Here is a 22120-nt window from a genome sequence, read left to right on the forward strand (position 1 = left end):
AAAACTCAATAAAAGCAAAAATTGTAGTTTGATCTCTCGCTCTGTAGTCTGTACCATAGCGACTTTTGAGCAGAAAGAGAAACTAAAGCAAGCCATACACGCTACGGTCTACCGGAGAGGTCGCCTTTGAAGGTCTGCCTGGTCTGCCTGCGCAGGTCAACCATACGTCGGTAGCGTGTATGGGGACGTTCCGGTGTACCGGAGCGGTCTTCAGTTCATTCTCTTTGCGATGGCATCGATTGCAGACGATGACGGGTTGACGTTGATAGGCCTTGCGTTAATTTTGATGAAAAAAGATAAAACGGTGAGAAAGAAGCGAACAAAGTGGTGTAAGCATTGGTTATTGAAAAGGAAAACGTATTGAATGAATTAAAATTTGAACCTGAAGATTTTAAAAACTATCTCAGAATGCACGAGAACACACACTTAAAATTACTTGCAATGGTTACACCAATGATAAAAAAAATACAGTTATGAGAAATAATATATTATCAGTTACTTTAAGATTTGACATGACCTGCGCAGGCGACCGGAGTACATGCACATGCATGCACACACACGCAGGTACACCGTACGGTGTTGCCCGAAAGAATTGATTTTTGATTTTGCTCCGGTCGCCTGCGCAGGTTAAAAAAACTGCACAGGTCTATTCCCACACACGCTCCGGCCTGCCTGCTCAGGCATACCTGCACAGGTAGACCTCTCCGGTGGACCGTAGTGTGCATGGCCGCCTTAATCTTAATCTTCAGGTTCAAATTTTAATTCATTCAATACGTTTTCCTTTTCAATAACCAATGCTTACACCACTTTGTTCGCTTCTTTTTCACTGTTTCATCTTTTTTCATCAAAATTAACGCAAGGCCTATCAACGCCAACCCGTCATCGTCTGCAATCGATGCCATCGCAAAGAGAATGAACTGAAGACCGCTCCGGTACACCGGAACGTCCCCATACACGCTACCGCCGTACGGTCGACCTGCGCAGGCAGACCTTCAAAGGCAACCTCTCCGGTAGACCGTAGCGTTTATGGCTTACTTTAAGCATAGGTTATGCTCCGATAAAAATTAACGGTAATTTCCAAGACGCCATTTCGAAAGTTGAAGTTTATGGTTGAAGTTTTCGGGTGTTTGTTTTTAGCGTAAATATTTTGAATTTTCTTTCACCCATCTAAAAATAATGTTGCGTGCTAGAATTCTTCAAGGTGATAAATTAATCATTTCGCGATTGAAAGCAAAAATACGGTACTTTTGGGATTAAAAAAGAATGCGTTGCCAACGCTTAAGGCCCGTTTATAATAGGAATAAGCGGTAAGAATAAGCCGTAAGGCCCTAGGCCGTAGAAGTTGGAAGATAGGAAACCTGTGTATCCGTTTATAATAGATGGCAATAATCTCTTATTTTTTTCCATAACCGAAAAGATGGTCCAACTTAAAGGCCCGTTTATAATAGGAATAAGCGGTAAGAATAGGCCGGTGCCGTAATCCGTAATCCGTAATATTTTAGATCATCGTTTATAATTGAAATAGGAATAGAATAGAATACGTCCATAGAAGTGACTATGCCGCTGTCACCTGTCAATGTCAACTGTCAACCGAGAGTATATTCTTCCTCCATCTTATAAAAGTAATATTGTTTTATATAAATAAATAATGAAACGATGGATTCATCAGATATTGTTGCATGTGGAATGTTTTTGTCGATTCTGGGGCTAGCATACGCTGCAATAGGAGACACACAATTGACGAAAAAAATAAGGAAAAAACGACGTTGGAGTGTGCGTCCCATTAATCATAAAAGGAAGAAAACAGGACAATTCCATAATTTGTTAAAAGACATGGCGACAGTAGGCAACGATCAATTTAAGAAATATACAAGAATGTCGCAGACCAATTTCTATAAATTGTTAGGACTTCTACAACACAAATATTACTGTTCGATTGTCAAATACATAAATAAACCATTCTTGTCAAATAGTAGATACCATAGAGTATCGTTCGAAAATACATAAATCTCAGTATATATCTCAGCTTTCTGTAATCCGTAACCGCAAAAGATAAAGTTGGACCATCTTTTCGGTTATGGAAAAAAATAAGAGATTATTGCCATCTATTATAAACGGATACACAGGTTTCCTATCTTCCAACTTCTACGGCCTAGGGCCTTACGGCTTATTCTTACCGCTTATTCCTATTATAAACGGGCCTTTATCTTTTGCGGTTACGGATTACAGAAAGCTGAGATATATACTGAGATTTATGTATTTTCGAACGATACTCTATGGTATCTACTATTTGACAAGAATGGTTTATTTATGTATTTGACAATCGAACAGTAATATTTGTGTTGTAGAAGTCCTAACAATTTATAGAAATTGGTCTGCGACATTCTTGTATATTTCTTAAATTGATCGTTGCCTACTGTCGCCATGTCTTTTAACAAATTATGGAATTGTCCTGTTTTCTTCCTTTTATGATTAATGGGACGCACACTCCAACGTCGTTTTTTCCTTATTTTTTTCGTCAATTGTGTGTCTCCTATTGCAGCGTATGCTAGCCCCAGAATCGACAAAAACATTCCACATGCAACAATATCTGATGAATCCATCGTTTCATTATTTATTTATATAAAACAATATTACTTTTATAAGATGGAGGAAGAATATACTCTCGGTTGACAGTTGACATTGACAGGTGACAGCGGCATAGTCACTTCTATGGACGTATTCTATTCTATTCCTATTTCAATTATAAACGATGATCTAAAATATTACGGATTACGGATTACGGCACCGGCCTATTCTTACCGCTTATTCCTATTATAAACGGGCCTTTAATCTTCAGAGACTGGGACACGGTCAAGCGGCTTGATCGCAAGCACGTAGTTTTTTTGTCTATTGTTGTCTATTGTTGTCTATTATTGTCTATGCTTAGCGGCTTGACAGCCCGCATCAAGCCTCTCCGTCAAGCATGGCCACGCCTTCCTGTGATTTCGTGGTGGTCTATGTATATGTACTTCTATGCCTTCCTGTCATTTCGTGACTCGCGGCAAAATGGAATCTGTCAAAGACAAAGCGTTCTTGGCTCTTACGTTAGCTTTATGTTTGAATAAAATAATAAAAAGAAACGAATTTGGTGTCAAGAATGGTACAAGTTAAGGTACCGCTTTACCCATGAGCATTTGCAAAGTGTATTACAGGCTACAGCTATTTTTTGTATGAATATCTTGTGAAGTATTCATACAAAAAATATGTTTTCTCCATTGAAAATTCAGAAAATTATTTATTCTACAGTTTGATTATTAATGACCTTGAAAACCGCTGTCATAATTATTAAAAAATACTAAAATACTTCCAAAATTTTTAAATTAGATGGATTTCTACAAATTGAACACAAAAACAATAACTAAGTACCTATTTTACAACAATTTTATTCAATTTATATCATTGTTTATGATACGTGATATTTATTTGTCTATTGTCGTTTGTCTATTCCCACAAAAATATAAATTCGCATCAAGCCTCGCCGCAAGCACGTAGAATTGCGCAATGCTTGCAAGCCAGCTTCGGTACACGGTCAAAATGCTTGACACAAAGTGCCATAGACAATAAACTACGTGCTTGCGATCAAGCCGCTTGACCGTGTCCACGTCCCATTCCAGGCATCATAAAATATCCGGTCTATCTCCACCAATTGAAAGAAGGACCCGATCCCGTTGTTAAATACAGGTACTAATCTCTCGTTCTTTGATACAATATTCCTGATTCCTGAATGTACTTCATTGGCTAATAATTTAATTTATTTCCCTTTTCAGACCTATCCATATTCCGACGCGATCCTATACCACGTATTAGGATGCTAAATAAAGCCACGATTACATCAAACAAGGTCATTTAAACCTCTCCAGAATTGCATCATGTAAGTACCTTATTCAGATGTAACCAGCATTTTCCATGATGTTTGCTGACGACAAAGCTGTGGAAATTATATGAAACCCTTGCAGGAGAATTTGAATAACTTCTAGTGCTGTGGCGATAATAATTAACACTTAAATTTGTTATTCTTTAACTAATATATTTATAAGATGTAAGTCACCTACAGTACACTTCAACAGTGTGGAATCGTCATTTGAAGGAATATTCTGAAGGTATACACCTAATTTATATTACAGTGAAACTCGCTCAAGAAGTTTTGTTTTCAGTCCCAACAAATTCTGCAGAAACTGCATAAAACACGATTTTTTCCCATATAAGAAGGTTCAAAAGTTCAACAGTGAATCAATCTATCACAAACAATAACTAGTGGCGAAATATAAATGTCCCCTTTTTCTTAAAATATTTTAAATTAATTTTATCCCTGAAATTTATTAAATATGTATACAATACTAGAATAGTGTAATCATTGGTCTCAAATTTTTATTTTTCTAGGTAAGACAAAGAGCATTTTGAGCTGCATTGGTCCGACGGCAGCTCTTTCTCCCAGGAAACAGAAGACGCACTTGGAAATCTTGGGGACCAAACGGCAGCTGCGATATGTATAACATTTGTATATATATATATACATAACAGACTTTTCTGTAGGCCTTTTTAATGTATACAATTCCGTAGCACATTATTTTGATATTCTCATAAGGTGTCGCCAGCGCTAGCAATGTAAGCGGCCAAAAATAATCTTCATATTTACTTTTCTCAGCTTTTTATCATTATGTGTCAATGCATGTGTTATTTATCTAAACCTTTCGGAAGAAATTCTCTAAATGATGGTGAAAACCTTATCAAAATCAGTCGCATAGTTAAGAAGAACTAAGCGCACAAACAGACAGATGCGAATGTCACTTTATTTTATACTATTTAGAGATAATGGATTTCACCACAAATTGTCAGTATCCAAAATAGAAATATTGATTACATGTTCTTAACTTCTGTTTTATAATATCTTTTGTTGTTTTACAAGCTATATTTCTTTTCAAGCTTTTATTATGTACACGATTTTTATTTCTTATATTATGGTTTATGTATTATGATTTAAATTATACCATGTAAAAGTCAAAAGGCATTAATTACTATTGTTGTTCCGTCTAGTCAGGGCCGGCCCTGAGCCAAATGGCGCATGGCGCAAGTAAAATTTTAGCGCTCCTTGTCAAAACCAGTAGATGCCTAGGCCCTAGGTAGTCGATCACTGTAATCAATAATATTTTGATGATTTGTATGTATGGGTAGCGTGGTTTTTATGAAAGATAATCTTACGTTAGTTTAGGTGTTATCACCCTTGGAAATTCAGCACCCGAAGCGAAGTTTTAATTATCATGTGTATGATTCCGGGATTTCAGAGGAGGTATTAGCCACTTTATGTTACTTTCTTCGTCAAACTTTTACCCTTCAGGCCTCGACAGTATTTTTTCAGAGAATCAAAGTATTTCCGTTTGGCAACAAAATCCAAATAATTAGAATATTTCTGAATGTATCCGAAAACTAAAAACTGTTTTGGAAAGGTGATAAAATACACTTTCAAATGTTATAATTCAAAATAAACATATAATTTTTGAAATATAAAAATTGTGCATGCACCATAATTTTTTTTTTAAATGGCTCACTTTACAGTTTTTCTAATTAAAATTACTGATAATGAAAAAAATAAAAAACGCATACATATTTTATTAGACAAATGTATTATACACGTTACAATCACTTCACTTTTTAACCGTTTCATGTAAAAATAATTAATAAAAAATTCTCAAAGATTATTTTTTTTTTTCAATTGCTGTCATGAACTTTGGATTCATAAAAGTGTACATTTTATTTATTTTGCGGTTAATTTTTAGATTTAAATATAAAGCACAATATTTTCTCTTTCTAATACAGTTTAGATCATATTTCTAACTATGATAGTAAGGGAGACATATCAATTTCTATGAGACCCATATGAGACTTTAGGGGTTAAGTAAATATACTCTACCTATTCCGATCTCTGATGATCACCAACTACTAGTACCATACCTGGTTTTATACATATACTGCCCAGCGGATTATTTAGTTCAATTTCTTTTACAGATTGGCTTAGTCGAGCACCTGTTCAACTGACGGATAGTGGTAAAGGTGAGGCATTTTGTAAATTATGTGTCACACCACTCCGTGCGCACAAAACCGATTTGGAAAAGCACATGAAAACTAAAACACATAGAGACAAAGAATAAAGTTTTTCAAAAAAGCAACCTAAGCTTGCATCATTTGGCTACTCATCAATTAGTGACAGTTCGTCAAAAGAAAAAATAATAGACATACAAATATCTACTTATGTCGCTGCTCATAGCTCCATCCGCAGCATTGATCATCTGATAGAAGTTTTAAAAACCTGTGGGACTGAAAGTTTTGAAAACATACAACTTCATAGATCAAAGTGTTCTGCCATTATAAAGAATGTTTTAGAATGGAACTTTTAGAAGAAGTTGGTAACCAGAGTTACTCTATTATACTGGATGAATCCACCGATGTAACAACACAAAAGTACATGCCATATTGCATCCTCTACTACAATTCAAAACTGGACAAAATAGATTTTTTAGGCTTTCAGGAAGTATTCGAAGCAACAGCTGGCCCCCTTTATACATCATTCAAAAATTTTATGTCTACGATGGGTTTAAATCTTCAAAATCTAATTGCAATAGGAACTGATGGAGCAAGTAACCTTTGTGGCAGACATCACTCCCTTTTCACCCTTTTACAAGCAGATATACCCCATTTACAGCTATTGAAGTGTGTGTGTCACTCCCTTAGTTTATGTGCTTCCAAAGCATGCACTGAGTTGCCGTCTTGTCTAGAATATTTACTTAGGGAAACCAGAAATTGATTTGCCCACAGTCTGCGAATGAAAATATATCAGACCTTATTTGAAACTATCAATGATGGTAAAAAAAACCCTTGAAACTAACTCAACTATCCGCAACTAGATGGTTGGCGTTTTATTCAGCTGTAAAACAAACATTACCCAGTGGTTTGAGCTAAAAACTCACTTTAATATGGTAAAATCATCAGAAATATGTTATACAGCAAAGGAGCTTGTGTATTGCTAGTTGTTTTTAACTCAAAATGATATTATGTATCCAACAAGATAAATGGGGACTTCCTAATCAATAATTATACATATATAGCTTTCTACCCCCCCCCCCCGATTTTGAAAACCCCCTCATATTGATACTTTGGTGTTCGGGCTACGTAATGTTTAAAAAACGGCGACATTAGGCCAAGATCCGTTGTCAACACTGTTTTTCACCAGTAAATTGTTTATCAGGTGAGGTCATAGATGTGTTTTTGCACTTTCGTTCAATACGATTGGTGACGAGTTGCTAACCTTTTTTCCTAGGCGTTTAAGGATTTAGGGAAAGTGGGAGTGGAGTTATCAGCTGGAGATGCAGGGTGTCTTTTTCCACCAAATGCAGGGCATTCTTGAGGACGCGAGAAGATAACATCAATGGAGAGGTCCCACAACACTGCCATGATTCTAAACCTCAAAAAGCACATGCAGACTTTCTAGTATATATGATGAAACAAGACATTAAGGCAGTTGGTGCAACTCCGAGGAATGTTATTGCAAAAATTTAATCCGTGGCGAGTGAATATAATTTTGGAACACTTGCCAAAGCAAGCATAGACAAGCTCGTACAGAACCTTTTGACACATACATGTACAACTTACTTCCCAAATCCAGTTACAACAGATTTTGATAATCCAGAGAAGTATTCTCACCTTATTTTACAAGATATGGGGACCGATGACAGAGAGAGAATATTGGCAATCGGAAATAATTGTGTTGTCATAGAGTTGCACAAGGATGCTATTTATAATTCTGGAGACGGAGCATTTGATAAAGCACCCAGCATGTTTTATCAGCTCTATACATGGCATGCTAAGATTGAAAATTCATATCCACCATGCATCTATTTGCTGTTACAGAAAAATAATATGGATATGCACATATTACAGAATGTTTACCATATTGAAACAATTGGTACCCAGTATGATGCCCTGAAAGATTATGCTGGACTTGGAAAAGCCTGTATGTCTGCTGCTCAAGTTGCTTTTCTACAAGCAGAAATAAAAGGGTTCTACTTTCATCTTTGTCAGAGCATTATAATAAAAATCAACAATGTAGGCTTAAACACTGTGTTTGAGTCTGATTTTGGTATGACGTTGAAACTGAAGTCCCACCTGCTCTGTCCTTTATACCAATATCAGACGTAAAAACTGTTTATAATCAACTAGCTGCCACATTTCCTGTTGACGATACCTACAGTGAAGTTCTTTCCTACTTCTCCTTCACCTACATCGAAGGAGTTGCAGGAAGACAACCGCTCTTTCTAATTGGAAGTTGGTATCATTTTGAGGCTGCTGCGGAGGGGATTCTCAAAACTACGAATTGTTGTAAAGGTTTTCACAATGCATTAAACTCAATGTTTTATTGTAGTCACTCAAGCATTGGCAAGCTATTATTATTAGCCTATCCCAACACTGGTAGAAAAAATAAGGTACAAAAGTTTGCAAGTGGCGTTGATTGTGGAAGATAACCATCGCCACAATGACAAACTGAAGTTTTAACCTGCAATAATTATCGCTGACAAGCTATATCTCTTGATTTCAACACCTTGGAGGCCGCCGAACAAATATTTTTAGGTAAATCTTAATTCACCTATTTTGAAAGAGGTTAACTTATTTGTGCCTAACAAATGTACTCGTGGGAGATCCCATACACATTTTTATGCTCTGAAAGCGAGGACTTCTGCCTATCAGAGTGCGCCAATTAACAGTGCAACTCAACTGCTGAACGATTCTGCATTGACCATCGACATTTTCAACATCACTTACAGACAGTTCAGCTGTTACTATCTTTTGATGCTCATCACAAAATAATAAAATTGCCCCCATAACCTTTTTATACTTATCCTCAAATTTGTAATATATTAGCGTTTAACCGTTTTATGGAGAACATGAAGAAATAAATATGTTGTCACATTCTATTTAATAGGTTCCATAGGCATGGAAAAATGTTTGTTTTGTAAACCTTCACAGAGATTTTATAACAGAAAAAACACTGTTTAATACATTTATAATTACTTTATATTATCCATACTACTAAATTTTAATGATATGTAAATAAAATCCTCAGCACGAAAGATCCCAGTGAGGATTTCATTACATCTATTTGTTGCAAAAAATAAGATTTACAATTATTATTATTATAACGGCTCAAAATGATTCCATCGATATGGGTGGAGAACTTCATTGTAGTTATCTTTATACACAAGACTGTTGAATGTAGCACTCTTATACTCTCCTGTTTGTGAGAAGTAGCAGACGTACCTGTTTTTACATACAGCAGAATCTTTTGGGCAATGCATATATTACACGCCAGTTTCTTCAGTATGGTAAACATTATTTTTTGTACCATCCTAACAGAAAATAAATGCATGGTGGAATGCTGATCTTAGTACTTATACAGCTGGTAAAACATGTTAGGCGCTTTATTAAATGGCGACGAGTGACGAGTAGTTACATCTGTTGTCTCTAATAGAAGCTTTCATTCACAAGTCCACACGATTCGCTGGGTCAATTTAAAGAATGTCCACTTTGGCATCTTCTGTCCCTATGCGCGCCATAGAATAAACGAGATGGCACTATATTTTTCGTCAAAGTAAAAATTAGGTACCAAAGAAAGCTTGGGGACGCTAAGGTCATGACCGTGCGGGAGACAGCACGATGAATATTGTATGTTTTACAGAGATGGTGACATAAACAAATGTCAGTTTTTCATTTTACACGCTTGTAGTGTGTGGAACAATGGTTGTTTTTCAATTGAATAGTTCGGGAAAGGTTTAGAATAATTATTTATGTTGTTATTGATTTAGAATGAAGGAGAAAAATGAATCATTGTCGAATAGAATCAAACTCTTATTTTATTAACTTTAATATTGTGCACAACTACATTAAAACTTATTATCTTAAATATAATTTGCCGTAAGTACATGGATTGTGTATTTATTTCCAATTTACTATATTATTGTAATATGATAGTCGCGGACAATACTCTATAGCAAATTGAAAAAGATAATAATATATGGGCATTTTTCACAATATCAAATAAAGATTAGTCACACATTTTTTTTCAAATGACCTACTACGCCTGGATTACTAGAGAGACCTCTGGCATTTACTATGTTATTTTTTTATTTGTTAGCTAAACATAAAAAAACTTGTACTGTCTCTGTATTATGCATTAAATCATGTAAAATGTAAAACAACGCCCATCAAGGTGTTTATAATTAATAAATTAAAATGGATACTACTATGTTATTTTTTTTATTTGTTAGCTAAACATAAAAAAACTTGTACTGTCTCTGTATTATGCATTAAATCATGTAAAATGTAAAACAACGCCCATCAAGGTGTTTATAATTAATAAATTAAAATGGATACAACATTTTCATACATCTCGGAGTAGTATCCATATCTTGTTTTTTGAAGATAGAATTATGACAGTATGACCTCTCCAATGATGCTTTATGTCCCCAACAATGCCCTCCATTGGTGGCAAAGTTGACCCTGTATCGATGAACCATTTTCCCTATGTAGTATATTTAGATAATAGAAAAAGTACAAAAAAGGTTTATGCGTTACCTGTATATGAGGGAATATACATACTATCCATTCCTGTATCCATCCTTGTTCTTAACAGGAATGCTCGATTTCAATACATTAGAAGCCCGCAGAAAAATATTTTTAGGCAAACACTTTTTTAAGTTAATCTCTTGTACAATACATAATCCGCCTATGTTGAAAGAGGTTAACTTTTATGTCCCTAACAATTATACTCGAGGGAGATCCCATGCACTCTTATATGCTCCGAAAGCGAGGACTTCTGCCTATCAGAACGCGCCAATAAACAGAGCGACTCAACTGCTTAACGATTCTGCATTAGCCATCGACATTTTCAATGTCACCTACAGACAATTCAGTAAATATCTTATAACGCATGTGACAAAATAGTAAAACTGCCTGTGTAAACCTTTTAATTTGTAATCTTCTACATGATATATTGGTGTATAACCGTTTCATGGAGAACATGAAAAAAAAAAAAAAAAAAAATTTATAGCTGCATCTCTAGCTTTGCCCTCTCAGTCATGTTTGTTTGCTTGTGCTCAATATATATTTCACAATTATTTCTCAACACTATTATATGGACCACAATATAAAATGAATGTGTTATTTTTGCAATTTTGCTTATGTATAATAATATTCTGTAAATTTACCTTTTCTTGATGTATATGGGTAATATATCATTACTCAACTATACTGCTGTCATGAGCAAAAAGGCAGCTGGGAATTGGCAAAAGTCACATTCTGATATTTTATATATTTTTCTTTTTACTATACATAATAGGTGAAAGGTCTCCTATATCAGAATGTGACCTTTGCAAAATCCCAGCTGCCTTTTTGCTTATGACGGCAGAATACAATGGTACAGTACCTATATCATTGGTGATATTTTAATAGTAAAAAAATTAATCTTAATAATTTTATTCTATATAATAATGTAAAAGCTCATTGGGGCGTATAAAATATAAATAAATAAATTCATTATAATCAATGCCAATTAATTGACTTATTTCCATTATCCTTTCCAATTATCGAATACAGGACGAAGATATGATAATCTAGTCTCCTTCAAAGGAAGCAAACATCCCAACATACCTTCCCAAGTAATATAAATCCAAAATCTCTTGATAAGCATGGAGAAAGTATATTACATGATTTATGAGGCACGAACTTATCAAAAATATTCATATGGAATTATTACAACATTATTTTGTAAATAATTTGGTACATGATATATTTTATAAAAACCTTAGGAGAGGATAATAAATTTCTAACAGAATATACAAAATTCAGCCGTGAAGAATCTTATATGTCCTCTTATAAGGACTATCTATATCCTTTTGAAGGACTCACAGTTATACTATTAATTTACCCAACTGATAAAATTAAATGTACTATGTCAAGTGGATCAAAACCTCAACAAATGATTTTAGAATTTGGATGTAATATTTTTTTTTAAAGCAAGACAAAAATTTCCGGGTTACGAATAACCTGACAATATTTTAAAATCTCCCACCACTACTACAGTAAGCGGACAATGTTGCTTGTGTTGTGATGGAGGACTTATCCAGCCGAGGAATTGAACACAATTGCCTGAGTGGGACCCAAACGCGATGCCAACTCAGCCACCGACCGGTCAAGAGTAAAACATCAAAATTTCATACTTCTCCACCTACATCGAAACCCCCCTCTGACTGAAATAACTGTATATTATTTACGCCCCAATGGGATTTTACAAAGATAGGTGACAAGTAATACAGTTGTGTTAGGTACATAGTTAACAATAATTAATGATTTATGATTAAATTTAGGTAAATTCAAACTAATAGTGTGGATTATTGGAAAGCAAAATATGTATTAAGAAACATAGAAATAAAAAGTGTATTCACTGCGGAGTCGTGAATTCATACATCTCAGTAGAGTGATTAAAAAGATTTCGTTTTAAAACTAATACGGAATCTTTAAACATGTCTACAATATTTCCAAAATGATTTAGCCTATTTATAGGTGTATGAGGTTATAATAATAATAATAATACATGGCATAATATAACACTTATAGTTTATAATATAACACTTAACAGTTTATACAAACATAAATATAATAAACATAAACTAAAACACAATGTAAAATAGGAGGAAGAATCTTCTGAGCAGACATTTTAAAAAGGTACAATAAGGAGGCAACCGAAACCAAACAATTACCGGAAGTTTTAGAATATGACTTATTATAAAATATTGAAAAGAAGTTAAAATTTATGAATAGTAAGATTTTTTAAATAGTTTTATTTTAAAGCCCGTTTAAATTCAGCCAAATTCTGGAGATTAGTAAGAGCTGAGGGAAGACTATTCCAGATGAGCGGGCCTGTTACATGAAAAGAGCGATCATAGCATAAATAAACCAATCACGATCATAGTAAACGGCTCGATTTGACCTAGAAAGTTCGATTAGACGATTACTAACATCTAGATCTGCTGACTTTCATAGTTGGTTTTAAAATTGTCACAGAAAAAGTTAGCACTTTGCCTCGTATTCTGGTCGGTACGTAAAATTTTATTATGGCGAGAATACAAGGTTGTCAATGCAATTATTAATTATTTTATTTTGTGTAATAAATACTTTGTAAAATAGTATGAAAGTGCCCGAAAAATATTTTTACGACTTGATTGTGAAATATCGACTTTTCTCTATTTTCTATAAATATAATATGCTTGTATTATATATGTAAACCTTCCGGAAGAAATTCTTTAAATGATAGGGAAAACCCTATCAAAATCCGTTGCGCAGTTTAGAAGAACTAAGCGCACAAACAGACAGACGTGGATACCGACTTTATTTTATACTATTTAGAGATCGCAATTTTTATGAAATCTATATAAAGGTAGAAAAGGAGTTTCGTTTGAGGTGTAACACTGCACAATAAAAATGAACAAATAAAAATCAGTAAGCTGATGGGTTAAACCCAGGGTGAGTGGTTTATTTATGGTTAAACCTGTGTCATGTGACATATTTGTTATGTCGTTTAATTACTTGTACAATATATCTTGTAATCCCAGAACATAATTCTTATGCTTTCCTCTCCAAATATTTGATTCAGTGTCAAAAAGATAAACCTATTATAGATTTGAAAATGACAATATAATTTAAATTATTCATCAAATATATACCGAGTGCCCGGGGGTAAACTGCGCTAACTTCGGGTAGTGATTCTACATGGTTTTAGAAGTAAAAAAGGTGAATATCTTTTTCGAAATTCCAATGTTTTAAGGTAGTTTTTAGGTTAAAAAGTAAATTTTTTTGTATGGGAAAATATTTTTTTTACCTCTACCATCACGTGGAACCTCCCGAAGTTAGCGCAGTTTACCCACGTATACCTGTATATTAAGTATGAGGGTTTAAAATACATTCCCAGTAAGAGAGACAATAAAATAATACACACAATTCTATTCCACATTATAAAATGAATTACAAAATGATTTGCATAAATTCCAGGTTAAAATCACAATATGTGAGCTAGTTGCAGGGACACCCCTACCCCTGTGCAGGTGCAATTGGAGCAGTCCGCTCCGGGCGCTGATTTGACAAGGAGTCAAGGCGATGATGATACCTGACACCTAACACAGCGCCCTTGAGGTTTTTGCTAGCGGTTTGGCTAAGGATATATTATTTAATGACTCCAATGGTGCACACTCCTCTTTCAACCACAAGCAAAAGCTTCTAACGGAAGAGTAGTATCAACATCACAGATATAAAAACCGTAAAACTATATGATTAATATACCATGTAAAACTATATATTTCAATTATATCAATCGCCACACCGATACAAATCAACGAATGTCATTTCACCAAGACAGAATGACTTATTTGCTAACTCTAAGGACGGGTTGTTTCGGAGAATTTGAACAATTCATCAATTTTCAACGTTCATTTTCAAGTTCTGTGAAAGATTTTTTCAAGTTCTGTTTTTATTTCAGTTTTGTCAAGCAACTAGCCTACAATGATATCATAACAGAACTAGAATAGGACTTTCACAGAACCCGAAAATGAACGTTGAAAATTGATGAATTGTTCAACTTCTCCGAAACAACCCGTCCTAACAGTTCTTCTTCAGAGAAAACTGTGACAAACAAATAAAATAGACAATAAATTCTAAAATTTGCGGAAGCAGACATTCGTTAGTGGTATTTTATGTAAATCTGACGTTGGACGGTAAATAACTGTAATACTTAAACAGAAAATTTACAATATTCAACACTAATTATTATTTTTAATAGTCCACTATTGGCCATATTCAAACAATGCAGACAAAAGATTATAACCAATCACTATGATATTTTCGATCCATCTGAAGATATTATTACTGTATTATTTTAATAAAACGATTTGGATCGATTTCATTTTAAGATATCCGCTTCTAGATGGTAAATTATCTCAATCATTATAATGTTATTACAATTTACAGCAGGACCTGACAAAATCTTCAACCATTGTATTGTATCAAGAATGAATGAAGTGAAAGTAAAGTTATGTATCAGTACAGTTACAATGCGTATGGCGTTTTATCCTCCGCCCACCTATTCAGAACTTGATGTGATGTCATGAACCTACTCGATCTTTAAACTTTATATTCATGATACTGATGAAAACATATCCAAGAGTTTATAATACATGAAATTATATGACCGTGATTTCAAGGTAAAGCACAAAGACAAAGGGAGAAAGTGCTAGTAGTTGGGTATTTGTGGTAAGCAGAGATGTGCTTTATTTCAAATAAATCCATTTCAAATGGAAATGCAAAATGGGTATTTTCCATTTTGCATTTTAAATGCTTTTCTAAAAACCATTTTGCATTTCAAATGCTTTTCTCAATGCATTTTCCATTTTAAATGCTTTTTTGCAACATTCTTCCTACTATCTCCACTCATCTTTTTTTCATAAGCCCCAAATATCAGTCGGTCCTCAACCTCGCTATGAGAGATAATTTACATTTGTCAAGTTGCTCCCTGGTAGGAGCCCTGGCAATTGAGTGATACCATTACAAAAAATACTGAACATGGGGCCATGACGCTGTAATATTAAATGTTAGATAGCAGTTTCTATGTTTTTACGTTGGCAACATTAGTCCCGCGCAAATTTTTTGTGGTTTCATAATCTGTAGTCGTGGTGTTTTTGGATTTACCATCATGTAATATGTTTGTTTTACATTGATTTCCATTATTAAATGACAAAATTGTTTGAAAATTCTATAATTATTTTAATTGTTTGACCTGAGAAACCATTTTGCATTTTCAATGCATTTTGAAAATAGGTATTTTGCATTTGAAATGCTTTTCTAAAAACCATTTTGCATTTTGCATTTTCAAATGGAAAAGTTTTGACCCATTTCCATTTTGCATTTCAAATGGTTTTGGGTACCCATTTTGCACATCTCTGGTGGTAAGTTATAAATAACATGTGCAAGCTGAAATTAAAAATGTGTCAGGCTTATAAAGATTATCGCCTGTGATTCATATTGTATACCTTCGTGGTACATCAAATATCAAGAACAGGGTCGGACAGTCGGACAACAATTTTAAAGTCCCTGCTTATTTGGGTATCACTTGATTTTACTCAAAATATTTGACCATATAACATCAGATGTTCATGTTTTTCAGCAGACCAATTCCTACATAATTTAACATAATATTTAATTTTAGGTGTTCGTAAAATTGGTATAAAATTTAAAAATCGCTTAAAATAAGAAATAATATGCAAATTGATTGTATCCATTATGCTTGCACTTCTTAGCGTGATTTTGTTGGGGATCTGTTAGTTTCTTTTGTCATATTAAAATCTTCAGTGGATTTCGTAATATTTTTGCCACTTGACTCTTCCTGCCGATTCTTCTGAACCGGTTTCTTTGCAGAGCTGTTTCCTACCACACTCAGGGCGATCGCAAATTGTCCAAAGTAGTATGGAGTTATGATGAGCATCTAAAAATAGAAAAAAAATCATTAGATTCTTACTTCAGCTTGGGTACACATCGCTATCAAACGACTACTCGAATAAAATTCTGGAAAAAACTAATTTGAAGATGGTGAACAAATTGCTACAGGGAAACACAAATTCAAAACCTGTAGTGCCTACTTATTTGAATATGTAAATAATTTTTTAAAAAAACAAGTGGCTAAATATTACACTACATAGGTGCCAATGAATACCGATGACTCCACATACTTGAAGCACACTTCTACCAATGACTTCACATATTTGAAGCACACTTCAACCAATGTGTTGAAAAAAAAACAGCATATTGGTACTTACAAATGAACATGTGTATGTAATAAAGAATTTTAGTCAAAAAGTAAGTAATTTATTGTAAATTAGCCTCATTTATGTAATCTATTTACTGTAAGATGGACTCATTCGTGTATTGTATTTGTATTTATTTCTAAAGGGCGGGTACCTCCTTTTAAATTGCCAACAAATTATTTTGTGAAATTTCTAGGAATCATATAAAAAAAAGAAGAATGAAGTGAACTCGGCTGTGATTGTCTGCAATCTGTTTACGATATTAGTCAATAGATGGCATTGATATCGTTTTTTATTATCTAGGTATATAATACTTACTTGGGCATTTGCAATAGGAGCAACAAACATATCGAATGCAAGAAACGTGTCACAGAGTGCGAAGCTATAACCTCCGAAACAGGAGACAAGTTTGGTCCAGGTCCTGTTCTTCCCGGAGGATATGAGTCGGGAGGTGACGGCCCACAGCATGATGGTTTCGCAGATGATGTACAGGAATACTCCGACTGTCAATACTCCAGTAGTTCCTGGCAGGATTTTACTACCCACTATAATTTAACAAATAAAAATTGAGGAGCTGGATGCAAAACAACTTTATGAAGAAAATTGTAGTTTTCATCAAAAAATTGTTATTGTTGTTAAATGAGAACAAAAACAGCTTGTTATTACACTGGTCATAACCAGTTAAGGTCCCAAGTGTTGAGTGTTGCCCTGAATTTACACAAAGTTTTTCAAATTCTGCCTACCTAGCCAGTATAAATAAACCACTCAATATTAACCTGTCAAGACAACACTTGTACACATTGGTGACCGGATAAATCATCAAAATGATAATTCATCACATTTTTAAAAAGTTATATAAAGTCATGGAAAGTGATGAAACAAAAACTTTACTAACTGGGTTAAGTAGGTTAATGACTTTACATCACTTTTTAAAAGTGTGTTGAGTTAGCATGGAACCGTACACATTTAATTAAAATGACGATATTGAAAAATTGTTGCTTTGGATTTAAAAAATAGAATGATTGAAATATAACGACTTCTGTATATAGCGTCATATTCATCGGGGCTGGACTACACTTTAACTAGAAAAACATCTGATATTGCATAAATCGTGTATTGCATCAAAACTATGTTCAGAAATATTACTGATGTGTGTTTTAGTGCAAACTGTCATTACTTTTTTCAGGTGTAGCCACAGACATAGGAATTAATAGACGAGAAGATAATGGCGAGGGGTAAAATCAACTGTTGAAGAACGAAGGGAGTAAGGCTGACTGTGATTCGTCAATAAATCAATCTGACAGTAAATAGGCATCTCGCAATATAATATCACCATTTACTTCTTAAAAGTAAAATCTGCTTTTGAATGAATAGACATTTTTACATGGGAGCGCAAATTACTCGCCACGTTATGAACAAATTTGCGAAGTCCAAATTCGGCAAAAAAATTCGGTTCTATTTTCAGAGTCGAATATTTCGTTTAAGTATTTAGTTAAGACACTTTTATAAATGTTCATAATTTACTTCCCAGCAACCAACCAGCTTTGTGTTTCGCGTCCAGACGTTTCTCGATGTGATAGTAACAACTGATTCATATTATACGATGTGAATATGCTTAAAATAAAGTAAAATAATGCTTATATATGGAATGTAATACGACAATTGGGTTTATTCTCTTTTTCACATCTATTTTTACAAGTTTTCATAGTACAAGTCAACATTTTGCCGTGTTATTTCGTAAAATGAACCGATGATGCCTCGACCATAGTTCGCACAAGAATGATGACGTCACGTTTTCAAATTTCACTTGAGGCCATACGCGAGCACAGCCGGCTCCAATGGAACCGGTATGGGGAGTGGGGATAATACGCTTTTAATCACTTAGGGCAGGTCTACTAATATTCATATGTCTATGGGTGTAGCTAATTTATTGCTAGGTACCTACCCATCATTCTCTTCGTTCATTGATTCGTTCAATGATCCGTTCATTTCAGGTCGTATTATGGTGTGAATACATTTGCGAGCCGAAACACAGGCAAAGTCTATAATTAGAGATCAATCTTATTGTTGTCTATAATTAGAATCAATCTTAGTGTTGTCTTCTAAGGCTTTAACAATGTTCAGATTTATTTGTATTAAGTGCTGCGCTTGGTCTTCCCACGCTCAGCTCCACCCCCCTAAACTCTCTTACTTTCGATGTGACACCGAGGGCTATCTACCAACTTAACCCCTGGTGGGTGGTAGTGGCTGGTTCTGAAGAAAATTAGCCGGGTAGGGAAACACGGATTTATTTTTAAAATATAATATTAGGTTTTTATTTCGAATACGGAATAAACTAATATATCCACTACGGGTAGATTCTTTATCTATTGTCTGAATTTGAAAAGATTATTTTAAAATCTATTTTTGAAGATTTCATACTCATAAGCACAAGGAAATTAAATATTTATATATATTTGTTCTATTAATAAAAGAAGAGTGTCTGTGGCGGGCAACAGGCAACAGGGCAACAGGCGAGCGGCGCACTGTGTCTTCATCCCATAAAACCGATAGATCATCGTGAATTTTGACGATATGTTAAATTAACACCTCTTATGATTGAAAATACTTAATGAAGATAATTTTGATGTGATTTGAATATAAATTGATTTTTTATGCAACATGAGTGGACATAGTCGTTGGTCAAACATGACTCTATTTGAAGTAATTTAAATGTTGATAGTTTTTTCGGTGATTTCGAAGGATTTTCAGAATGTTAATATTGTTTATTTTATATGTAAAACATCCTTTGGTTTTTATTATCCATAATTTTTCAACATTTCTACATGTTTGTGAAATATTGTTGTTGCAAAATTTCAGCTGCGGATATTTGCGGGAAGTTAGCGTATTATTGACTTTACACTATTTGGAGAGATAATTTTTATTATTTGGATAGTTTTTGGTTGATTTCAAAGGCTCGTATTGCACATTTTGGCTTTTATTTTTTCTTAGGTTTGTCAACAGTGATTCATATCAAAGCTCTTGTTAACGTTTGATTTGAAGGTGGACAATGATGACATATTTATTTTATTGTACATATTTATTTTTTTCTACATTTCTATTTTATTTTTATTTTTATATTTCATACTTTTTGGATTTTTTACGATCTCGAAAATAATATATAATTTTTTTAAACTAAAATATAGTTTATCCATTTGGGTCCTTCAGGAAACCGATTTTATAGGAAATATGTAATAATTATTTTAGTAAGTGGTTGCAAATTTTCAGCTGCGGAATTTTGCGGGAAACTAGTGTTTTATAATAATTTAATTTTTTTCCGATTTTATGTCCAGGTTAAATTTTCCCCACGGGAAAAACTAAACCCTTCCACAAACTTTTCCACAAATGATCATATAGTCAATCCACATTATGCAAGTGCATTATATAAGCGTAATAAATACAAAATAATACGAGAAAAACACGTCAAATCACCAGAAATCAAATGGGAAAATAATTCAAATTAAAAAATGGGTAGAACTCCTAACTGGACCTATAAATCCTACAGAACCCTCAATTTAAATATTTTAAAAATCTTTCGTAATCCTACATGTATTTAAAATGACTGATTTTTGCATTTTTATACATAAATTCTTGGACAGATCTAATACGCCTAAATTTTGAATGAGAGAGCTAGGTATAATGCCAGTAGCCGAAATAACAAATGGTAATATTTTTATAGTCTGAGAATAAAATAAGTTACAAGTTACTGAATAAAATCTAGATTGTACAAAGCAATTTTAGAAACCTATTAATAATAATTAATATTTTATAAAAATCTTTATAATTTCTAGATCTAAAGAAATCCAACCTCGATTGTAGATTGCAGATTCTGGCGTCAATAAGGCTCGTAGTTTTCGGCTAATGATCTGGTGATCGTGACATTCCGCACTATTGCAATGATAAATTAATCTGATATAACTAACGATATTATCACAAGCATTTTATATATAAGGTGTTCCTTCCTGTTCATATTGGGAGATTGAAAAAACTCCCAGCGTCTTTTTCTGGCCAATGCCAATTGCTATGGCTATAATATTCGCACTGTTTTAAAACTAGAATAGAGTTATGATTGATTATATGCTAGAAAAGACGCTGGGAGCTTTTGACCCCGAATGTGAACAAACCATGGAATTAAGTTTATTCTTCGATTAAGGAATAATTAACGAACTTTTATAGTTAGCGATATTATTTTCTTTTAAATATTTTGACCTTGGAATTATATATTTTTTACTTATTTTAATGAGAATATTTGTAAATAGAATTATAGAATAACTAGCGCAACCCTATGAAAAATCGCGGGATATTATAATTTCAATTTTGAAAAATAATAACTAAAACAATTTTCTGTTACAATATTTTATTGTGCCTGAATTTTTCACACAATGATTTGCAATTTTGAAAATGATTTTTAAAATCAAAGCAAATCCGAGTTCTAGAGCTCATTGAACCAGAGTTACCGACAAATTACAGAGAAATTACTAATGTTCTTCTGTATGCACTCAAATTGTATTTTATGAATAAATTAACCCTTACTTAAAATAGAATAATCTAATGGTGAAACAGCATAAACTCTTGAACTTGAGCTTTGGCGTATGAAAAATTTGTCTTTTCTGTTTGTTTACTGGCGACAAAGCGACTATTTCGCCTCACGTGTGAGAATAAATAAGACAAACGCCTTTTTATTTCAATTTTATCAATTGTTAGGTAGAAAAAAGAGAAAAAATATTGAAACTCATAAAATCGGGTAGTAACTACCAGAAATTTATAATCTTTGTCAATCGCATTTTAATGTACGTATATTGAGTTAAATTCATCAACTTTAAACATTTCCAGAACACTCTGTTTGGTAATTTATTTTTAATATGATAAAGATTTGCATGAAACTTTGTTCTCAATGCTTCGAAATATAATAGGCTATCGTGTATTAGGTAACCACATAAATAATAGGCAATCACGCTTATCGGAGAAGTACCCTAAAAATGTCTATGAAGATTTACACTCGAACTTTTTATTGCGTGATTTATTGTACTGAGATTCAAAGGGACGGCCTGACAATCTTTTATGTCTTATTTATATGTGGTTTCAAAGGATTGAAACTGATAAATGAATAATATATCTTATTTAGGATTATGATTAAAAACCGGAAA

The 22120-nt window shown here is 33.6% G+C and overlaps 1 protein-coding gene and 1 long non-coding RNA gene across 3 annotated transcripts in view; one reads left to right on the forward strand and one right to left on the reverse strand.

Moving 5' to 3' along the window:
- The first annotated feature begins 3206 nt into the window (after positions 1 to 3206).
- On the forward strand, positions 3207 to 12349 carry LOC149413516 (uncharacterized). 2 transcript variants are annotated; one of them, XR_016304200.1, is made up of 4 exons: positions 3207 to 3723; positions 3810 to 3913; positions 4423 to 4529; positions 6046 to 12349. It is a non-coding gene; the product is annotated as an uncharacterized LOC149413516 (long non-coding RNA). The 2 variants fall into 2 exon arrangements; XR_016304199.1 differs by lacking the exon at positions 6046 to 12349 and having other exon boundaries at positions 4423 to 5043.
- Positions 12350 to 12840: 491 nt separating this feature from the next.
- LOC149413517 (lysoplasmalogenase TMEM86A-like) overlaps positions 12841 to 22120 on the reverse strand; it is a 51716-nt gene continuing 42436 nt past the window's right edge. Inside the window, exons 4-5 of the mRNA XM_089644524.1 lie at positions 17253 to 17479; positions 12841 to 16615 (exon numbers count right to left, since the gene is read on the reverse strand). Of these exons, the coding sequence (XP_089500650.1) occupies positions 16427 to 16615; positions 17253 to 17479 (416 nt within the window). The 3' untranslated portion in view covers positions 12841 to 16426. The remainder of the gene's footprint in view (positions 16616 to 17252; positions 17480 to 22120) is intronic.

Source organism: Hesperophylax consimilis, chromosome 21 (assembly GCF_061612785.1).
Source record: "Hesperophylax consimilis isolate HC1 chromosome 21, BYU_Hcon_1.0, whole genome shotgun sequence".
NCBI classification, from domain to species: domain Eukaryota; kingdom Metazoa; phylum Arthropoda; class Insecta; order Trichoptera; family Limnephilidae; genus Hesperophylax; species Hesperophylax consimilis.